The following is a 22,324-nucleotide window of genomic DNA, read 5'->3' on the forward strand; positions in this document are numbered from 1 at the left end:
TGTAGCCACTCCACAAAATATTCTCTAGTATTATCTAGGCATTGGATTGGAACTGTGGTATTACGATCGAAATTAACTATAGACAAAAACTGTTAATTATCTAACTCATATTATATTAAACTTGGATTTATATTAAACTTGGTTTATTACCTAAAAGTTGACAAAATATTTCAATCGTAACTTGGTTTTTACTGAGGAAGAGGTTATCTCATCTTATTATTACCATAAATGGACGATTTGTAACCTAATATGTGCGGCGGATGAGTGTAAAATGGAGTGAAAATCACATTGCCAATTGAAATTATAATGCAACTGGTGGATTCAAAACCTAATTGTGTGAAGTATCAGTGTAAAATGGAGTGAACATCACGTATTATTAAATGGAGATACTGACAAAACCGGATGCATTTTAACGCAAAAATTACTGGACAGTGTGATATGCCTTGTGTAGTGGACTAAGATCAGCTGTTTCTTAAGCCAGAGGCTTTAATTAAAGATTCAACGCTCAATATGAGTTGGGCCCAGTTTAGAACCATAACAACTTTGTAAGCTTACATAATGCTAGATTTCAAGCAACAAATCGTAATTTATAGTGCATAACAAATCAGCATCTTGTCCAAAGCTCGCAGATTTTCCCGAATATTTTCAGGCCACCCGGATAATACACACTCATCATTCATTCACCCTTTACCCTTTCAAACAGAAAGTTAGTAGAATTTTGAAACGAATGCCACTAAGCTAATCCTCATGTCAGTGTCAAACTATACGTGAGTGCACCCCTATTCTCTATGGAAGGCTTATTTTCATCCCCATAATAGACTACTTTCTCCAGTGCTAATTGCCTGTAAGCCACCCGGATGCCCAGGGCTTGCAACACCTTGGGGCAACAACCTTGGTAGGGGTAGGACAGAGTGGAAGAATAAGATTCTTAAAGATAAGATCCTTAAGATTCTTCTTAAGATTCTTAAGATTCTTCGTGGGGTGGTGGTGGAAGAATAAGATTAGCTTATCTTAAAATACTTTGATCTACTGAATTCAAGTCTATATTTATACCCCTTAACGATATGCAAGTGCTCCCGAACATATCGTTGGTGGTGTTCAGGGACACTCTTATATTTCTAAGTTTATAATTGTGAATGTTAATAAATTTATTGATAGGAAGATATTTGGGGTTTTTAATGTTAGAAAAGAAGGTTAGAGGTATATAATAAGGATTTGCAATTCAAGTTATATAATTAGGAAAGTTACAAGCCACTTATGCAAGATCTTTGTACGATGTCCTAAAACAAATTTTAGTCTTAGTACATTTGAATCAAAATTAGAGTTTTTATTTTGAAACCCTCGAAAACTAAGAAAATACAAATACATTATCACAATTAATTTGCTCTGAAGGATTCACTGCCAATGATTTGTAAAAGCACTAAAAAATCATAAGGCACAGTGAATAATACCATGAGGCTATGATAATAATGAACAATCAGCTGATTAAACAATATGCACTTATTAGTTTTTTTTTTTTAACCTTCTTATTTGTTCAGCAAGTTTTCTTTTATCGTGACATGCAGTCCAGATATTGAATGTCATAACAACAAACTAGATAAAATTTCAGACAGCTTTAGTAAATTTATAATTATGAGTGCTTTGCTTACACAATACTGTTTTCCTTTGGATTTGTAGTGTAAAATAATATAAAATATTCATAATTTACTCCATGTTATTAACTTGTAACCATTATTATTAATTTGCATAAACCATTTTTATATTATAAATATATAATACTATTATGTTCACATTTAGTATTTTATTACTTCATTTAGTAACTTTGTAAAACAGTTAATGTTCTTCTTTATAGGCTACATTAACTAACTGTTTGTGCTATAGGTACCTGTATGCACGTGAGTACATTAAATAGTGTGTAATTTTCACGATTGTTTTAGTTGGCTTTAATAAATAAATGACAAAAATTTAACAAGTTAATCTTGCATATAACCCGTAAAACGTATCTTTTGTCTACAAAACCACAAAGTTTCTCGTCGCGGCAACATGGGAAGAAGTGATGTTTCCTCAAGATGCAGTCATAATCGATATCTCTAGTCACAAATCCCCAGGCTTACAAAAACTCTGGTTTATGACGTCACTTCATTGTTGTGCGCCATTTTGGATGAGTGATGTTACCCATAAAGCCATATCAGCTGGCGCCCTAACACCTCGTACCTATAAAAACTGATCGGCTTATTCGTTTACTCATTTTGTGGAATCATTTCAAATTACGGGAATTGGTGACGATATAATATATTTTGTACCTGCTGTTAAACTGTACTAAAATATATTTTATTTACATCTGGTTCAATTACCACTAAAAACAGACTGTTTTAATTAATCGCTCATTATGTGGAATCGAACGGAAATTGTAAAGAAATAATTGAGCGGAGCGAAGAGAAGGGAGAAGATAGACCTCGACTTTGTTATTTCATCACGCAATGACGGCTGAACATTTTAGGCAAACTTATCAAGGTTATTTCGACAAACAGTGGGAAGGTTTTTGAAGAAACAAAATTTCAGTTATATAATACCTATACCCACAATTAACTGACTCAAAATGTTTTATTTTTAACATCAGACTTATGGGTTGCCACGATGGTTACGTAATACAAAGTAGTTTATGTAAACAAAAATTCCATAGCATTTATTCATACACAAACCAATATACGTAAGACCTAAATTCAGAACCAAGTAAAGTCAAATATTCAGGTGAACACCACAATTAAAGTTCAAAGAATACACAGAGGGCATTACAGGGCATTTATAAACTACAGCTGATCAAATAGGTACAACATTTTACTGATTTCCTTTATGTTACTATACATTAGGACTAAAACATATAATTTAAATAATACTTTTTAATTAATTAGCAAACTATCAATACAATATGGCCATACAAACTTATGAATGGGCAGCTAGAAACACGGTTGTCTTTGGCTGAAAACAGCCCCTATTGGTTTTGAAAAATTATGATGTCAGAATAATTATTATATGAAGACAAGAATTATTATTATGTCAGAAATGTTTGAGTGTCCTGATGACAAACGATTTGAATAAGCTATTTAAACTCAACTAGCGATTTTTAAATGATTGATATCTAACCTAATAGACTATTATCAACACGCCGGTTTATTATTGACTTTAAACAGGAAATTAATCCTATTTCATGCTTGTTTTATTTGGAAACAGGATTGTGCTGCTTTGTTGACTAAATTGACTGAATGTTTTGCGAAAATAATATCGATATTGTGTCAACAGGAGATAAAACAAACAATTTAAATTATCTGTTTTAACTAACTAATTGCAAAATCAATGTTTATCTAAATAGGCAAATAAATCCCCGCGGTGAACCGTTGATTTTAAACAGGGAAAGTACACTTTTCATTAACGACAAACTCATTATTCCAATTAAAAAGTTTTATTTCAGTTATATACTTTATTTACCTTTAAATTTATTACTTCATAAAATCATGATACGTGAACGCTCTGCTCAACTGGCTTTCACTGCTCTGAAAGCAAGTGGTGACTTTGACTTCTGTTCATGTGATCTATATAATAATACGCAAGCATGTTCCTTTAAAAAAATTTCCCTTAGCTCGTGTACGTCACAGGGAAAATCTGCGCATACTGTTAGAAAGATATTTTCCTGTAGATATGCAGAATCCCTTTATAAATTAAAATAGGCTAAAAAATAAGCACAAAAATGAATTTGAAAATTCAAAAAAAATAACATTGGTCTTATGGGTTGACATGCTGGTGACAAAATATCAACAAAATATAAACAGAAAATAAAAAGAAATGGAAGAAATTCCAATCACATGTTTTATTTACAGCGTGGGTGAAAAATAGAGAATCCTGTACACCTATTTTGGTCGAGTTTTCGACCACTGGACGACCTCTAGTTCCTATTAAACAACAACAAATTTGCTTCATTTTAGTAGGATTTCATTTTGATTTGTTTGTTTCATTGTAGAAATTTCTAAATATATTACATAGTAAAAGTAAACTCTTAATAGTAGATTTACTATTCCTATCTTGTGAAAACTGTTTAAAAACTACGCATGTTGGTGAACTTAAAACATCAGTAGTGATAGCTATGTATATAATATTTGCAAACTTAGTGAAATTGATTTGTTTTCAAATCCATGTACTGTAATACAAAGACAGCCTTAACAATTATCCATTAAACGTTATACTCACTCGAGCTAAAATCTGTTATGTGCACAATGTTATAATATTTGTGGGTTCTAACATTTTTAACCATCCAATGTCTCAAAAATGTACTTCTATCACTGTTAATTCATTATTGATATGTATTGCTGCTAAAGATTATTATTAGGGTATGAATTGTAAAAAAAAGAGTTTTTAATGCAGTATTTAAAATGCTCAGTCAGTATATCCATTCAAAAATGTTGATATATTCATGGGAATATCGTAATAATAAGGAGATATGTATCAAGTTTAGATCGTAGGCTAGATATTATTGTTGCCAATTTTAGCTATTGGATAGAATTTTGCCGGAGAAAGTTTAATTTCACATTCAAACGAGATTAAAATCCGTCACCGCCGCTAGCGCTGAGCTAACGTTGCGGAAGATATTGGAACTACTATCAGCGATGTTCTGATAGAGGTGTTCTAAAAAACTTGATATCTCCTTATGTTGTACAGAGAATTGTGAAGTGTAAAGAACTACAGCAGTTCGTTTTCGTTAGTATATATGTCGTGTTTTATTTTTATTTTGTGTTTACATGATTGACATTTTTGAAGGTTTTTTTGCGGGTGCAAACCCTAGTCTAATTATCTTTGTAATGTATAAAGGCGTGAATGGTACGTTTGAATAATATATTTTAACTTTAAAAGTCACGGTTTCATAAAACAACTACATCCTGTACTTGTCAATGTGTGTGAATTAGATTGTAAGTTAATAGTATTTGTATCTTTATCTAAAAGTAAAACTTCTAAAAACTGGTAGGATAGTTAAAATAAAACTTTTACTTCTTACATAACAAAGTATAATAACCTAATCATTAACAAAATACCTTCAAATTATTTCGCAATCTATAATAATTTAACATCTATTTTCAAAGTTTAATCCTTTTCAATTCTTAAAATTAACGAACTTTGATTCGATCAGCAAATTCCAATTATTAGTTGTTTAAAACTCTACATATTATATTCCTCACGTTATAGTAAATTACTACAAAATATAAAACATTTTAGTCATAAAATTAGTATTTGTAACTTTACGAAAAATATTGTCTAGAATCCATAGTAATAATGATAATGGTAATCATCAATTTAATGATTTTAATAGATAATAAGATCAGCTCCTTCATTAATCGTTACTTGTACTTATGTTAGTTCATTGCCGCAATGAATGTGTCAACTAAAAAATGCAGGCACTATTAAAAGTGTCCATAATAATTCCTTTTTACACCCAGGGTAAACTCATATCGTATTTAAATTCTTACAGTAAAATCATGATAAAAATATTTGACTGAAAAGGTCCCTGTGGCAAAACTTAATTATTTAATTATTTTAATTTTATTTTTTAATAATTAGTTAATTATTTTTCAGAACATTATTTTAATATCACGGATCAGATAGTACAGCTAACGCTATCTATCGCCTACTGGAAGAACTCAGAAGTTTTAGTTGTTTGCTTCTCCGCCAGGCTGCAGCGCTGCTAGCGCCACCCGTGTGCTGCTACCTAGTGGGTAGTCGTTGAACTATCACGTAAGCATTGTTGTTCATCATAACCTGACTTTATTTTCCCAATAATCCCAAAACCATTAATGCCTATACATACACTACACTACACATACATAAGTTAATGCCCAAACTAATCCCTTGCTCTTCAACAATAAATTTACATCGAATACGCGTTAGTAAAATGTGTAACATATGTGTACAAAGAGCTGATTGTTTAACTATGTGTTGCGGATAAGGAAAAATTAACATAGACGTTGAAACCGGTCCGCAGGTAAAACGCATACGTGTTATTTTTTATCTGTAACTTTTAAACTTAGTCGTAAAGTAAGTTGATGTTTAGAATGTAATGTAAGGTTATAATCATGCTAAAAGGTTTGACAAAAATAAGATTACATGCCAATTACTCGAAACGCCAGAGTGTGCAGGCTATGATAATGATACAAAAGAGTCAGTAGGGTATAACTTATATCATAGATAAAAGGACTTCTTTTAATCTATGCTTATATGTAGTAATGATAGATAACTCATAAACAAGAGAGGTTATGTAAACGCTGGAATTTTACGTGATATTAACTCCGACCTCACTACATACCAATACCAAATATTAATACACAAAATGCATGAAAAACTTGGTTGACTAATTTAAAAGTATAGCTTAACTTGTTATTGTAAGTAAAACTTAATCCAATCGAAATCGATCACCTAATGTTGATAATATGGCTATTTATTGTACTTTTTGTACGTACATGATTCTACGTAAATCAGCAAAAATGTACAAACACAGACTTTGGTTGAGGTCATATTTGATGTTTTGTCACACGATTTTGACTGACACATTGACACAAATATTTTCACGATTTACAATAAATTTACAAAAAAAAACCTGACAAAGGTACTCGCTTAAAATTAATTATACTTCTGAAGACCCCGTACGTGCTGCTACCTGGCGGAGCGGAAGATAACTATATTACAAAATGGTGTCTCACGTGAATCCTACAAAATCATTCTTTGATCTCCCCTGGAAAAGATTTATAGTGATGCTGCTAGTAAGACACTATTTATTGTTAATTTATAGCTAAGCAATTCTTAATAAAACTGCAAACACTTTGATGAGGTTACCTGCAAAATATTATGCGATTAATTGGAATTGTTATCATAATTAATTTGTTTTTATGAAACAAAAATTTGAGTTGCACTACCGTTGCACCTACAGTACTATTGCTAATACCCCCCGCCGCAGCAAACCTGCAGACTAAGCGAATTTCCATTAGCCTGATAGGATTTACACTAAAATGCCTCCTTAAAAATAGCATATTTATTCCCTATTTAAATAGAATTAGTTTAACGAGTACTTAGGTTTGCTGCATCAGGGAGGGTAAAAAGGTGTTTTTTATGTTAATAGTTCAGTAAGAATTGAATGTATTTTCCAATTCGATAAAAATATGTTCGTAAACAAGCAAACTACAACAGTTGACTTATTCTCCCTAAGAATAGCATGGGAATTTTAAATTTACAGTTTTTGGAATTTTATCCGTAACCATTAGGCACACAATAACGCTTCATCATACTAAATTATTTGTTTTTTATGCTCTACAAAATGGTTTAAAAAGAAATTGTAAAATTTTGTGTTTTTAGGGTCAAAAATGGGAAAAACCTAATTTTACCCCATAAAACCCCCCATAAACCCCCGTTAACATAGTCCGATCATGCTGGTTCGCGAACTCGTTCGAATAAATGCAGGTTTACAAGTTTGTACCAAATTTCATCAAAATCGGATCATTTTTGCTCGAGTTATCGTGCTAACGGACACATATATGAACATATGAATTTGAACGGATGGTGTTTTTGGCCTCTAGGGACCTCAAAACGAAAAAAATAAATCGGTTCCGGGTCCAGGTCTTACCATGAGTACTACGGTAATAGCTTATTCCCTATATGGGAAATTCGCTAAAAAGTGTGATCAAAAGTTAGTTAGAATTGCTGATGCGGTGGTCACACAAATAATGTGTAGATGTTAAATTATAGAAGCTTACCAACCAGGAAAAAAATCGTGCTCACTTACACATTCAAGTATAACCTTTTTTTTAGACAAAAGGGGGTTTTTTTGTTAGCAAAATTTTCGTTCATTTGTACGCGAGCTACCTGTAATCAATCATAGTGTAATAATACAGTACTTCCGTGTACACTTGTTATACATGTGAAGACTAGTGTATTGATGTTTACTATTTTTATTTACATTTGCCACTAAACTTTACAAATATTTTATAACCATTTAGGCTAAATGATGGAGTCGTTGGTTGTAAGTACAGTATAACCAACCAAAGAGTTGAGTTATTACAATAAAATGTATCCATCATACAATTTGAGGAAAATATAGTTACGAAAGAAACACACACATCAAAACGGGATTTTACAATATGGTATGAGAAATCTGACGATGGACTTTTCTAACAATGTGCATTTTAATTGTACAGTATTGACGATTCAATGCATTAACTTCTAGAATATCAATATCTTCCGAAGTTTACTTACAATTGTTGTGTATCGGCTAACGGCTGTTGCCAGTTGTCTAATCAAAGTGAACATAAGTTTAGTGTAGTTAAATTACGCGTAAAAGGTTGGAGATTTAGAAAAAAAAATTACAGCATCACAAATCGTCAATGACACAATAAACCATGTTTTTATCCTATTACTGACACCATCTCATGAACTCATGAACATATTATGAAAAGATATTAAGAAATGAGGCTCCTTTTCATCACAAATATTTGACAGCCGACAATAGCCATCTAATAAAGATTATTAACTAAATACATTCCAATTATAATATTGTTTACTAAATTAAAACTGGCAAGTAAAGAGGTAGGGGGAATGCACAAGTATTCTGAGAATCGGTCGGTTAACAAGGTAGATTGGTAGTTTGAAGATAAAAGAGCAAATTGAGCTTAGAACACGGATATGATTAGGTATGAGCCGATTAATCGAACAGTTCTCGTGACAGATCGCCATGTTGTGTAAATCAGCTGATCGTGTCCAGGTTGGCAACCCTGAGATCAGCTGATGTTTCACGGTCTGCGCGCGCACGGAGTGGCCGCCATCTTGCATTCTAGAATCAAATTTAATAATTAGGATGATCCGAGAGCAGAGGTAGTTGGGTAGTTCTCGTCAAGACAAATTGTTGGCGACATCGTGAAATTGCCAGGAAAATGGTTTTATTATACAAGCCACAGGACACGTGTAATTAAAAACCGAACGTAATATTGTACGTTGTATTGTAGCTGTAAACCCATTTGATTGGCAACACTGATTACGGTAGTTGTTGTAAGACAAGGTATCAAGGTAATGATTGCGAAGATGGGTTTATATTAGAAGCTTATAATAACAACTTTTAAGTTTATATTATACTGTGAACTTAAAAAAGTTTTTGTTGGACGATTTCAATCTGCAAACAGTAAATATTATCAATTGAAATACTGTACTTAAATAATTGATTGAAGAATACACATCATTGATGTACTAAGCCTACCCCAGTCGTCTTTTCAGTTTGGCTTGGTTAAAATGACAATCATCATTCATTAATTAAAGACAATCCTATGTAGCCTAGTGTAATTGGTTGAAGCAAACTCTGTAGAAGGCTTAGTTAAAATTAAAGTTAACACTGTATGGACACCACATCTTCATTATAATATTGTAAACGATTGAAAAAAAACTGTCCACTCGGCAGCCAAACGTCTTTATAAAGTAGAATCTTTTTTTTATTGGGGAATGTAAAATGTACTTAGGCATACCCTTGGTCCTTGGGAGTTGTGTGGGGACTCACTCAATCAATTCGGTTTCACAACTACATAATATGTAATCTTTTAAAACTTGTAGGTGGACTCACTTTTACGTCCCACGCATTTGTATTCTGTCACATTTCATCCCCAAGGTCAAGGTTGAACATTTCAGTTGAAAAGGTATAAGAATAAGAACATATAGTTCTCCTATAACGTTTGCCAGCCCTGTAATGTGCAGTATATCTTATTAGTTGAATGTGTAAACGATATGAATTTCCTTAGCAGCAGGTTATGGTTCTAATCATATAGGTATATCACAATCACACTAACACAGAGAGACAGCGATGTTCGCATTTTAAGTGCAAAATGAAGTGATGTGATCTGTTTAGTGTTCTAACTAACTATAAGCATAGACAAAAAGAATAAATATAGACCGTCAGCTGTGCTGCGGTTACCATAGGTTCTGGCGCACACCGCTGGGAGCGCCATGTAGTTACGGCCTACACGCTACGTAACTACACGGCGCTCCCAGCGGTGTGCGCCACAACCTATGGTAGCCATGGTAACCACTGCACGGCTGACAGTCTATCTTTAATTCTTTTTGTCTATGCTATAAGCAGATGTTCCTTAGCAGATTATTAAAAGCCCAATGATCAGCTGTTTCCAGTTTCGGACCATCAAAACCACAATAATCACACGATAAATCCTCAGACCTAAATTGGAACGACACTTGCTACGTTCCTACTGGAGTATGTCCAGGACTCGCAGTCGGAAGGATTGGTTTAATCCGGATGATTGCAGAGGTCGGATGATGCAGTGTAATGGTAGGCTGGGCACGGGCCGAGCGTGTGTGCCCCACGGGGCATAACCAGGCGCGGGCTGCCCCGGGCACTCGTGGGGCACTGGTATGCCCATTGCTACACTTGCATTCTTTCAACGTTTTGCTGGTGTCAAATTGTGAATCTGTATTTAAATACAATAGGTAATAAGTATGATGGTTCGATGAATGTTTTGCTGCTCTAGTTATGGTACGTTTAACTTAGTATACTTAACGTATTACGATTGTTTGCTTGCTAGATTACTATAGTGTATAACGCCGACTGAAGATGGGTGAATGAGTGTTATATGACTTTGATGATAGCTTTGTTACTGACTAAGATCAGATGTTTATTTAGCCATTAGTGATGAAGGGCAGCTGGGTCCACTTTTGAACAATAAGAAATTGTCTGATCCTTTTAGGATCCATTTTTATTTAGAGACCTTCAGACCACTAGGAAAACATGGTAACCACTTAGTTACTTAGCCACATTAAAGTACTACATTACAGTAATTGTTTCATTTAATTAATATATATATAATTTATAAAAAACCTAAAAATTCATCCATATGCTAGGCATGCATTGATTACATAATTGTGGAGAGTAAACGCTAACTTTTTAGACAATCCAAACTAAAAAGGTCAATTGTAAACTATACCATATTTTGCACTGTATTCTTCACCAAGTTCGAAATGTCTCCCTTATTGGATCCCCTTTTTGGGAATGCCCCATATACGGAGATAAGAAACAAAGCCTTCATTATTTACACTCTCTGTGACATCGGCAATTGTGTTATACCACAGAACAACATTTTTATAAAATGGTTATACTTTATTTGAGTAAATAACTGGCTACATCTTAGACAGACTTTTAAATTTATCATAAGAAATTATTGGTTGAATAGCAAGACTATAATTTACTAAGTTTGCTCTATATTTGATTTTTTTACTTTTGTACTTCCCATATATTTATGAAATTAAACTTAATATGACTTTTCTTCCTCATACAATGAACTAATTATTGTCGGCAACCCCAAAATGTTCTGTAAGCTATTAGTCGTAAAAAGAACAAAAAATTACATCCAACAAAGGACCTATAATTAACAATGTAATACAAAATAATACGACAAACGCGTACTCGCATCCCTATAAAGTCACTGATGACAAAAACAACAGGGAAATAATTGGTTGGGACGAACTGTTTACTCGGCTTCGCTATCCGTAACATAAACAAGAGAGAGAAAGAGAACAAACATAGAAACAACAAAGCAAAACGGGACAAATAATTGGAGGTCATATCAAGTGGTAACGAACTAACAGTAAAACACAGTATAACTTGACTATATAGTGGCATATCTGCTAGCGGAGGAAACTACGAAAATTGCTATGTCCATAGGCTTGATCAGAGCGGGTTCTAAAATCCCCATTGTAAATAATAAGAACTAAATTCTTTTGGAAGTATGCTCAAGCTTGTATAATTTCGCAATCTATGCGATTTCAAACAAACTGCATTATATTAAATTTCATTATACCTACCCCACCTCTTCTTAAATCAGATATTAATTTTAAAATGCTAGTTGACAATTATCCAATTTTTAAATTTAAAATATGACCTTATATTCAATTTTTTTTCTCCTTGTTAACGTTTAGAGTGTTCATGTCCACGAAATTGATATATTTTAGCGTGCATTTTAAGAATTTTAATTTCTCTTTGGCCATAGAACTAGAAACAGAGAACAATCTATTGTAAACAGTATAATCATTACAATTCGATCGCTTTGTGGGTTCCCTTCAAAACGAATAAATCTTTCGCCTTTTGTTTGATTAAAATAGTTTAAAATGAAAAATAAAAATAGTAAACAAAAACATTTTCTCCGCAAACTGGAAGATTGAGATAGTAAATTTATAAGAGAGTATGTTTATGTTTAATCTATGGTTTATAACACCTTAAACACAAACCAGAGTCTTACACTTATCCCAGACGGTGCATTGACACACTTTAGAGCTGACTATACGTATTACAACGATTGTCTATTTTAGTTTTATCTTTATCCATCCCTTCCAGCAATTATTCTTCACACATACTCCGCAAGTCAATAACTCACAGAAACACAGATTATGTTTCTATGGACATTCTATAAATTCAACAGCTGCGTTTTTGATGGTTTGTATTGTATCAATTCAATGTGTCTTGACCGAATAAACATAAGTTGGCCTAATCATGTAGGAATAATCTTATCATATCCCTTCAAAAATCCAACATGTACTTTACTAAAACACTAACTTCATACACAAGTAATTAAACACTGATACAGTGTATTGTACAAGACTTAGCTAACCAATAAACAGTAAATCCTAGGGTGTTCTATGTCTATATAAATCATATTTCAATCGTACCACCATATGGCGCAGGTTTATCAAAACGCCAAGTGATCAGTGATCTGGATGCGACGGTATCGAAACAAACGTGATCACGTGGTCCCTTCGTGTCCCGCGCAATTACACCGCTTGGCGCCAACCCGCACGCGAATGGGCCACATGCTACAGTAACATGCCACGTCGAGCACGAAACTGCCCAATAGGCCACTTGTTGATGCCGATTTCAACTGGAGATACACACTAATGTGAATCTCAGAGCTCAATTGTTCGTGTTCCGGTGTGTGTTTCTGTGTTTGAGGAGCTGTATTGTTTGTGGTGCCAAATAGCAGTGTGAAAGTAAATGGTTAGATACACATTAAAATAAAATGAGAAAAAACTCTTTATATGAATATTTTGGGTTGACTTGCACACTCAGTGATGTAGACTGAGGTTCAAAGACTTAATATTTACATAACTAAAAGCATTGAACTAACAATTCACTCTAAGAAGCCTACCAGTATGCATGTATGTCCCGGGTAACTTTATAAATTAACTAAAAAGTATGCCTATAATGTTTTGTTAATACACGAACAGCTATTTTCCACCAGGTATTATTTCAATGCAATATTAAAAATAGTAAAATACTACTACATCATATCGACAAATAGTAAGTCAAAGTCATTGGTGTGAATTTGATCGCTTGGTCTTATGTGATCGTTGAGAAATAAAAAGGCCAAATACTGTATTTTTATTGATCAGGATTACATCGACAAAGTCGGCGGACGAGTCTAGAGTCAGAAAAATTTACATTTTATGTAGTTTATTTCAGCTAATTCTTCCTAGCCAGGATTACTATAATCTCGCTACGTATGTGTTTAGCAATAGCAACCTACCGCTGGAGAACGACAACTTGTATTTGGACCAACTCCGTCAAACTAAATAAAACAAAGAGCAAACTCGTCGCTTTTTCACAGTTTCAATAACAGTGATTAGGTCGGAATACAAGTGTTTAACAGCCTATCCAGCGAGACGTTGATTTTCAACAAAGATCAGAATAATAACATGTTTCGCGTATCCTTGGTTTTATCATTATCGAGCTCGCGATGGCCCGTTGCTGCATATGATTATGAACGCCAGATTATAGATTGTCATTGGCCATTATGGTGTCATGTACTGTGGGTGGGGTGGTTTAATTATATCTTCTACTTTATATGTCAGCGGTAGGCCCGCTGCCCGATGCCCGCAGCCGCGTACTGTTCAGTTTCCAATTTAAATTCGAAATCAGCGTGGGCTGATTAAATTAATGAGACATCAGCTCGTGATTGCCTTGGCGGCGCGTGCTCCACTAGCAGTACAGACCTACCTGTCAGTCGCCTTAGGAATGTTTTGCTTTAAGGTAATTGCTTAGTTAGTTCGCGGAGTCCTCACTCCACACATATACAACGCACGGGTAGAGAAGTGGTTATAGTAATCAGACATTTAACATTTTTGACCCAAGCCAAAGCCTGTAGGATTCTCAGTTCAGTTTGGATGGTAGATTGATTAACTCGAACTATTTTAGTTTACAGATACGCTTAAGTACGACAAAAACTACATAAAGCGTTCCCAATCCCAACCTAACCATAACACAACCCTTGGAACCTCACAATACCCAATTAAAGCGTCACAAATTGACAAAATCATAATAGTGTAACCTAATAAAGTTCGGAGACTAAACTGTATAACTTAACATTCTCAACTCTTTTTTAAGAACGTGAAACTTTCAGATTTCAACAGGAAAGATATCAAAACAGCAAAACACTGCAGAGAGAAACCTCCAGCACAACATATAGCGTTCATAAATTTCAATAATCCCAAAACAAACCGTAGAACCTCGCAAACCACCAATTAAAGCATCACGGAGCGATAAGCGGGTATTGTACGAAACACAAGCGGTCCTAGACCTGAGCCTTGCGGTACTCCGTGTTTTATCGCCAGCAACGCCCTAATGACAGAGGCCCGCGCACGCGCCGCCAGAAATCAAAAACGTTTCAAACTTTTCCGAAAAGCCAGACCGCCCCGTCGTTGATGGGCTAATTATTTAATTGCTGGTTCCTTCACCGCCCAAACCCCCGCCTTAGGCGCCTTTCACACGTAGAGTTTCCCACATCGAGGGAAAATCAACATCATTATTGGAGGGATGATTGACTCGGTCCATCCACCCCCGAGTGGAGGTAAGTGCCCTTATTAGGTACTGAAATCGTCTTTCAATCAAGTGTAGGGATTGATTTATATCGGAGTCAAATGTTGATCGAAATCTTTTAAGAAATTACTAAACGTTTATCGTAGATTTATCGATAGCGTTCTATGATGTTCTATTAGATCTCTAAGAAAGTACTGTTTTTATAGACGTTAAGTACATACGATTATTTTGGACATATTTATAGCTTTAGACTCTTTTTCTAATAAAACTATAATACGACCAATTATCCTACATGGAATCGAAACAGGGGCTCTAGACAAAGGCGCTGAGTAAAAGCAAGTAAAATTTAAAGATAACTACTCAGGAAAATATTTCGTCCAAAAATTAACATTATGACTAAAAACGCAAACATAATGGGGAACTAAGAGATCTGTGTCAAGCATTAGATGTGGTTGCTGAGGCAAATAGCTGATGTCCATGATGGACTGGGTATGTTGATAAAGTGTTTTCAAATATGAAAATAAACCCCGGATGGAATAAATTCAGACATTCAAATAGGAAAATGGGAAGTAACTAAATGAATGATAACGTCGAGATCTGGTAGAGTATCGAAGGAGCTGTATGCAGCCGTTGGCGTGGCCAAATGAAAATTGCCATGGGAGTCAGAGAAAGACCGTGTTGTTTTCGTGGTGAGTGTAGAAAAAAAAACTAGGCCTACCGGTACGTAAATAATATCAATTGCAGATTTACAAGTTCATAACTATTGTTGTATTTTTTGAATTGTCAACTATTTATTTCAGAATAATTTATAATTAACGCATTTGTACTATTTATAGTAATATTAAACTATTAATCTTTCCAATGTAGTAAACTTTCATTATTTATAACCTTGCCATAATATCAAACTAAATTATTATTTAGACTAAACTAGAAAAATATTCAGGTTCTTTCACAATTTAAAAATCACTAATTTAGGTTAAGGGTTCACAATGATTCATACTGGAGGAGTGTTAGCTATTTAAAATTAGGAGAATGAATCATCTAAATTAAGACAAAAACAGTATGCTGAAATACAGTAGAGGAGCGACCCTTAACATATTCTGCTTCTACTAAACAATTGTAAGACATTAAAAGCAAATAGTATTATCATAATAGGTATGCGAGTGCAACACATAAAATTTAAATTTCAAATTTCTCTGTCAGTGCCCCTCGTACCTTGTACTAAACGGTTAAGTAGCCGAGGTGGTGTAGGTTTTAAGGCTATTTGGAGAGTTTTGTGCTTGTAAATTAGTAAATTAGAGAGTCGGTGAGAATGTTTGAAAATATAATATACTAAAAAGTATAAAATACTCATACTATGTGACTTTTCTCAACTCTTCTAGTAAGTAAAAGAATTTTCTTGATGATAGGTAAAATGTACGGGATCGCAATGTGAATATGTTAAACATTGAGATTAGTAAAAAAATACTTACTAGAGCAATTATTTTTGAGTATGTGTTCTACTCCATCGTTGAAGTTCCTTTTGATTTTCGGTTTCTTAATTTTACAACCAATTGCCTTTCCAAAGACAACGAATAAGTTAGGATATTATTTCATTTATTTCCTTTGGCCGGTTATACAATGCCACTTTAGTTTCACTTTAGTTACACTTTAGTTTCAATGATAGATTTTTTTATGTAATATATTGTAAATATTAAATGGAGTGTATCAAACACACCTTTATTACTCGGATTTACCATTGTAAAGCTTTCATTATGATACTCGAGGACAAGCAAATGTAACCTACAAAATTAAATCGTATTGATTGGTCCAAAATACGTCAAATATCGATAAAAACATACTCTATCTACTTAAACTGGACCTGAATAAGCGTTAAAACATCTTCAGCCGATACGTACAGATGATAATAAATAAGCATCTTAACCAAATAACGGAATACGTTTAATCTATAGAACATGTCGGTTATTCCACTCCAACTGTTGTAATTGTAGTTTTATATTAAAATGCAGCCTTGAACTAATTTATTTGTTTGACATTACTAGTAAAAAAATAAAAAACTGTACTACTATTTTACTGAAGATGTTCGTAACAGAACGCGTTGCTCGAAGGACTCAAATTATTCAGACGCCTATACACCGGGTAGTAAATTATATTACTTTATATTAACTTAAAATTAAAATTAACTATTTTATTTATAAATTTCACTTACCCAGGGGGCGCTGCAGTCACTACTGAGGGGCTGAAATGCCGGGACACAGCGGAACGTCATGTCGCTGGCTCCCTGTTACCTGCAAACGTCATATTATTTAATTTCCATGTTACCTGGATATATAAGTTATGTCAAAAATGTTAAATTTTAGCTTTTTACACACCTGGAAACAAAGGGTCGACATATGCCACCGTCACCAATTTTTAAGTTGAATAATACTTATAAGTAGTCGTTACATTGTAAACATGCTAACGTCATCATGTTTAAAGCTTCATGATACCTTAGAAAACAACACTGAACATCAATGAACGCGACTTACGAATCTGTGGTGTCACGGACGATGCCGGTAATAATAAAATTCAGAAATGACAAAATGTAACATTTATGTTAACAGAGGAAGTGAGCTTGTGTTCATGATACACTAAAACAACAAACTAACTGGTTTACATTATTAAAACAATTAAAACACATTAATAATACATTCAAATAACTTATGCATACAAAACAGTCATTTTGAAATTAATAAAAATCAGTCTCTCAGCAGTTCTTTTACATAGATATTGAGGTTGTACAGCTGACTGGTCAACACAACGACAAACGACAAATCTTAGTTGTTAAACATCTTGATTGTTGAACAAGACAATAAACATAAAGATCACATGAAAAAATATATTTGGTAACGTCGACACCTTTTTAAGCTTCCTGATAACCGGGAACTTCATAAAGTCGATTAAACTAAACTCCGTTTTACAATTTAGTTCCCCAGAATCTAGAAGAATAGAATATGGCTAAAGAATGAAGCAAGCTACGCCATGTGTTTGACCAATTATTGTAGATGAACATGTACCTGAGAAGTGAGAAGATAATAATTAATAGTCTAAACATGTTCTAGCGTCTTATTTCCTCCTAACACAACGTCCTCCCCAATAAATGGAATGATAAAAACCACAGGAAAATATCTAGTCGTTATTTTTTTCAGTCTATTGTTGTCATGGAACAGAGCATTTCTTAGGTCAAATGAATACTGGCATCACGAGTTTTCTGAGACATAGGAATATTGAGTGATATAGGCTAAGTAACATAATTTAGTTTCTAATTACTCAGAAAGTTTGTATAGTTGTGTCAATATTAATTTCCGAATATCTATTACCCATTCTATTATTTCTCAAATATTTTAGTAGCTTACTTAAAAGGTCTAAGTAGGCTACCCAGAGTCATATCGGGTTTCAAAAAACCTCGGTGGCCATTAAAATCCATCGATATTTCATTCATAATGAACCCTATAAATCAAAGATTTCAACAAACATTCTTGCGCACGACGTTTGTGCCTTGGGCGGATTGTACCCAGGTATTATCCGCCATCTGCATTGATTACGCCCTGTAAGGGTGGCGCCCTGGGCGCAAAGGACACCTGCGCCCTTAAATATGCATTAAACCTTGCACCTGATGTCACACTCACCCTTTTGTAAGAATTTGTAATTCTTACCAAATTATAACCTGATGAAGGTGCGGCGGGTAAGAATTCGGGTGGCGCGTTTTAATTTGAGAGCCATTGAAGGGCAATTTGAAAGCTGCATAGGGACGCCTGACGTTGGGTAGTTTTGTAATTGACAGGTAAAATGTGTAATTAGGAAAGATGGATGTTAGAGTTTATTGTAATATGTTGATTAACTTAAACGTTTAATGGTTAGGATCTGTTTAAATACGTGACGACACGTGGTCTAGGTGAAACGAATGAATAATAACTCTCACAACAAATATACAACACTTGTTTAGTTAAACAACAATATTAAGTTGTTAACGAAAAATGTACTTTTAGCCCTTGAGGAATTGCCAGATAGTCCTATACGCGTATAGAAGAGATACAAGTGCAAAAGCTAGGTTGCTATTAGAAGACGTTGATAGATTTATTGGATTTACAGAATTATAGTTCTAATTAATTTAACTAAAACTTAATACAATCCTAATGGCAATAAATCTATGACAGTTTTCTGGAACTTGAACCTATAGCACTACTATTCAATGGATGCAAACCTATAGCATTATATTATAAAAAGTTGTTATAATATTAAATCATACAGGGACATACCACTGAGATAAACTCTCTCTTGATTTTCTTTTTTCTTTTTTCATAGGTTTAAGACCACTAAATCCTTACATGTGTCCGTCATGTGCCTGAAAGGCCTGTTCGTGGAACGTGTCAAGCGAAGAAAGTGGCCAGTTGTTTTAATGCAATTATTTAACATTCTTTGAACTAATGAGTGTGGCTAATACTTTAGTTAAGTAGTATTGTAGTTTCTTTCTATTTTCAATATAATTTTGTGTATTAATTGAATTTCCATGTTAATGTAACTGCCGTCGAACCTGTTATGTATTCGTTTTTAGTAAAATCTTTTTTGCTCTAATTTGATCTATTATCTATATAAGGTTACATATATGTTTAATGTGAATATTCTTTAGTTGGAATCTATTTAATAGTTTAAATTCTTGAAAAAAAACCTATTGACTTAATTAATTAATCTCATATTTTAAAGAATAATCTAAACCAAATTTAAACGGAAACACAAGAAAAACTTTCATTCGCCATAATACGAACACTATTAACGATTTGTACAAAAAACCAGTTAGTAACATGGGTTAAAAACTTGACAAGAGATGAACGAGAGCCACAACAAAACAAATTACGCAGCAAGATGCTAGATGCGATGAGCAGATAGGAGGACCGGCTTAGTAACATACTGGATATAATTATACGGAGCGACCAGCAACGCCTAATCTCACTTTAATGGTGGTCCCAACTTGGGCGCATAAACTTTAATTATATAAAATAAAAGAGCATTAAAAATATCGCACGGCGATGAGCGCCCGATTGGGACGGTCTTCGGTCCCGCTCCCGCCAAAATTGAATAGTTTGCCTCCAAATTACCAGATGTCAGGATGCTCGTAATTACTGGCATTAGGTACATACTTATGTCCGAGGCAGGCATTCCAATGATGCTATGATGCCCTGAAGTACTGATTTGTCCAAATGTTACGTAATTGTGGTGTCGGTAAATCGCGTTTTGGGAGTTGTTAAAACTGGTTTAAATATGTTGCAAAATGTGTTCGTTGAGGTTTATTGTAATAATGAATTAGTTGAGAATTGTTTCGAACTAGTTCGCAATGTGTAAAAATGTTTAAAGTATAGAAATTTTAGTTCGAGTGATTTTTTTTACTACAACTGAATGTACACGTTAAATCTCCAAAAAGTTATGTAGTTTATATATCTAATAATGTAAGAAGGTATTATACAGATTCATAATAACTAAATACAATTTCAATGTTGTAAAACACACCTTTTTACAAATAGTATTAAATCGGTTACCCATAACAGAATGATAAGTGTATACTCTAGCTAGACTCTAGAGTGTAGACATCCGATTTGACTGGAGATAATACTTTTTACAAGAAAGTAATACGATCGTCAAATACACCTTACTGTTTACCTATAAATACTCCCATGTATATAATACAGTTTTTACAAATTCGAATACATAAAATTTCTTTAATATTTAGAGGTAAAAGCATTCTTAAATAAAGAAACAAACGCAAACGGACTGTCTAGGGTGGTGGACCGAGGAAACGCACTTTTCCGCGAGGAAAGCAGGAAACAATCGTTTTCCAAATCGAGTTTTCTCCCTCAAACCGCTGAGTTTAATTTAGTTTATTATCTCCCCTCTTATAAACACCCGTATAATTCCGCTTTCCTCCTCTTGCCGAAAGACAATTTTTCTCTTAGAATCAGCGAGCACCCCCGAGTAGAATTACTGGTTTTCTTTTTTAAAATAAAGAACCAAATTAGAAAGCATCTCGGTTATTTCTGTCCTCACCCCTCCTCGGAGACTCGTTTATCGGTGTTTTATCTTCTTTGTGGGATAATTAATTTAACTGATGAGTTTTCTTTCAGAGCTTTTTGAGTTTAGCAGTTTTTCCTTTTTAATGTAAATTTTGGTCTCTGTGATAATTGTATGCATTTTTGTAATGAGTTAGTGAATTTCTTGTAATAATAATGAAAATAGCTTTTGAAATGGATTAAATGTAAAAAATAACGTTATTTGAGTCAGGCTCAATAATTTTCCTAGGTATTTTAAATTGATCATAAATGATTACATGACATGATGAGTGTAGATGACATGTGTTGTGATCTAGGGTCAACGGTTTGTTATTCAGGAAAATTTATTGAAAGTCCAATGAATAACGACAGTAATCCAGTTGAACCATAAAAAGCTACAAAATCATCTCAGGTTGGAACCAGCAACTTTCTGATTGTTACTCTAGCACTATCACACTAACCTAGCTCTCAAAGTAACCCTATGTAAATGAATTTATGGAGAAATGCGTTTTGTTATTTTATTGCCATATTAGTAAAGTACAACAGCTATTTTAGAGGGATGTGATATTGATGACAATTTGCATTCTGAACATTACTGGGAAATACAGGTTCAGAACATAAAATCGTATATGTTATGCTCACAGTAATTTTCGAGAACTTAATTGCAACAATAACTTACAATGGACGGAGTCACTTCACACAATTCTTTCCGATTCGTTTAATCCGTATATACTTATGAATCAAAAGGGAAACAAGAGCGCGTTGAAAATTCCAAACTAATTTCAAAATATGTAAAAATAATTAAAACCGTCGACCCGTATAATGGGGATCAGTAGTGTGGAGGTATTATGTAAAGCGCGCCGGGCTTGGATTAGTTATGGACAAGACAATAACCTAGAGACCGCGCGCCCAATTTGGCCGAGATGTTCAGTTAATGGGGTGAAAAAATGGGGCCGGTAAGACAAAGAAAAAACTGGAACGTCATGAAAATATGCCGCAGAATAAACGAGTGGACGCATGCATTATGTATTAGAATGTGGCGTAGTAATTATAGGAGGCATGGGTGCCCGGCACGGGAGGTATGGGCTGTTGGGTGAAGTACGGAGCGAGATAGAGATTGAGATCAGAGAGTTGCAATACTTGATTTGGTAATATGAAATCGCGTGGATTGCGTTCACGGATGGCTTTGGGTTCAAGAAGACTTCTCATGATGTTGTAAAACGTGTCTCATTGGTTTTGTCCGGTTACGACAAGTGCGCTGATGAGGACTGCAAGTTCCTATCTTATTTCGGAAATGATTTACAGTGTGGTTATAATAAATGCATCTGATTGATTATTATACTCGGGGCAAGCAGTA

General features: G+C 34.1%; 1 protein-coding gene across 2 annotated transcripts in view; it reads right to left on the minus strand.

Moving 5' to 3' along the window:
- The window catches only part of LOC128994399 (transcription factor AP-2-epsilon-like), a 201,186-nt gene that overhangs the window by 72,283 nt on the left and 106,579 nt on the right, over positions 1-22,324 (minus strand). For both annotated transcript variants that reach the window (XM_054418946.1, XM_054418948.1), the window contains one exon: positions 17,097-17,175. In XM_054418946.1, coding sequence (XP_054274921.1) covers positions 17,097-17,156 — 60 coding nt within the window. In that variant the 5' untranslated portion in view covers positions 17,157-17,175. The remainder of the gene's footprint in view (positions 1-17,096; positions 17,176-22,324) is intronic.

This window comes from Macrosteles quadrilineatus, unplaced genomic scaffold, assembly GCF_028750875.1.
Source record: "Macrosteles quadrilineatus isolate MER2022 unplaced genomic scaffold, UCM_ALF_1.0 Scaffold_5__1_contigs__length_97177068, whole genome shotgun sequence".
In the NCBI taxonomy this organism is placed as follows: Eukaryota; Metazoa; Arthropoda; class Insecta; order Hemiptera; family Cicadellidae; genus Macrosteles; species Macrosteles quadrilineatus.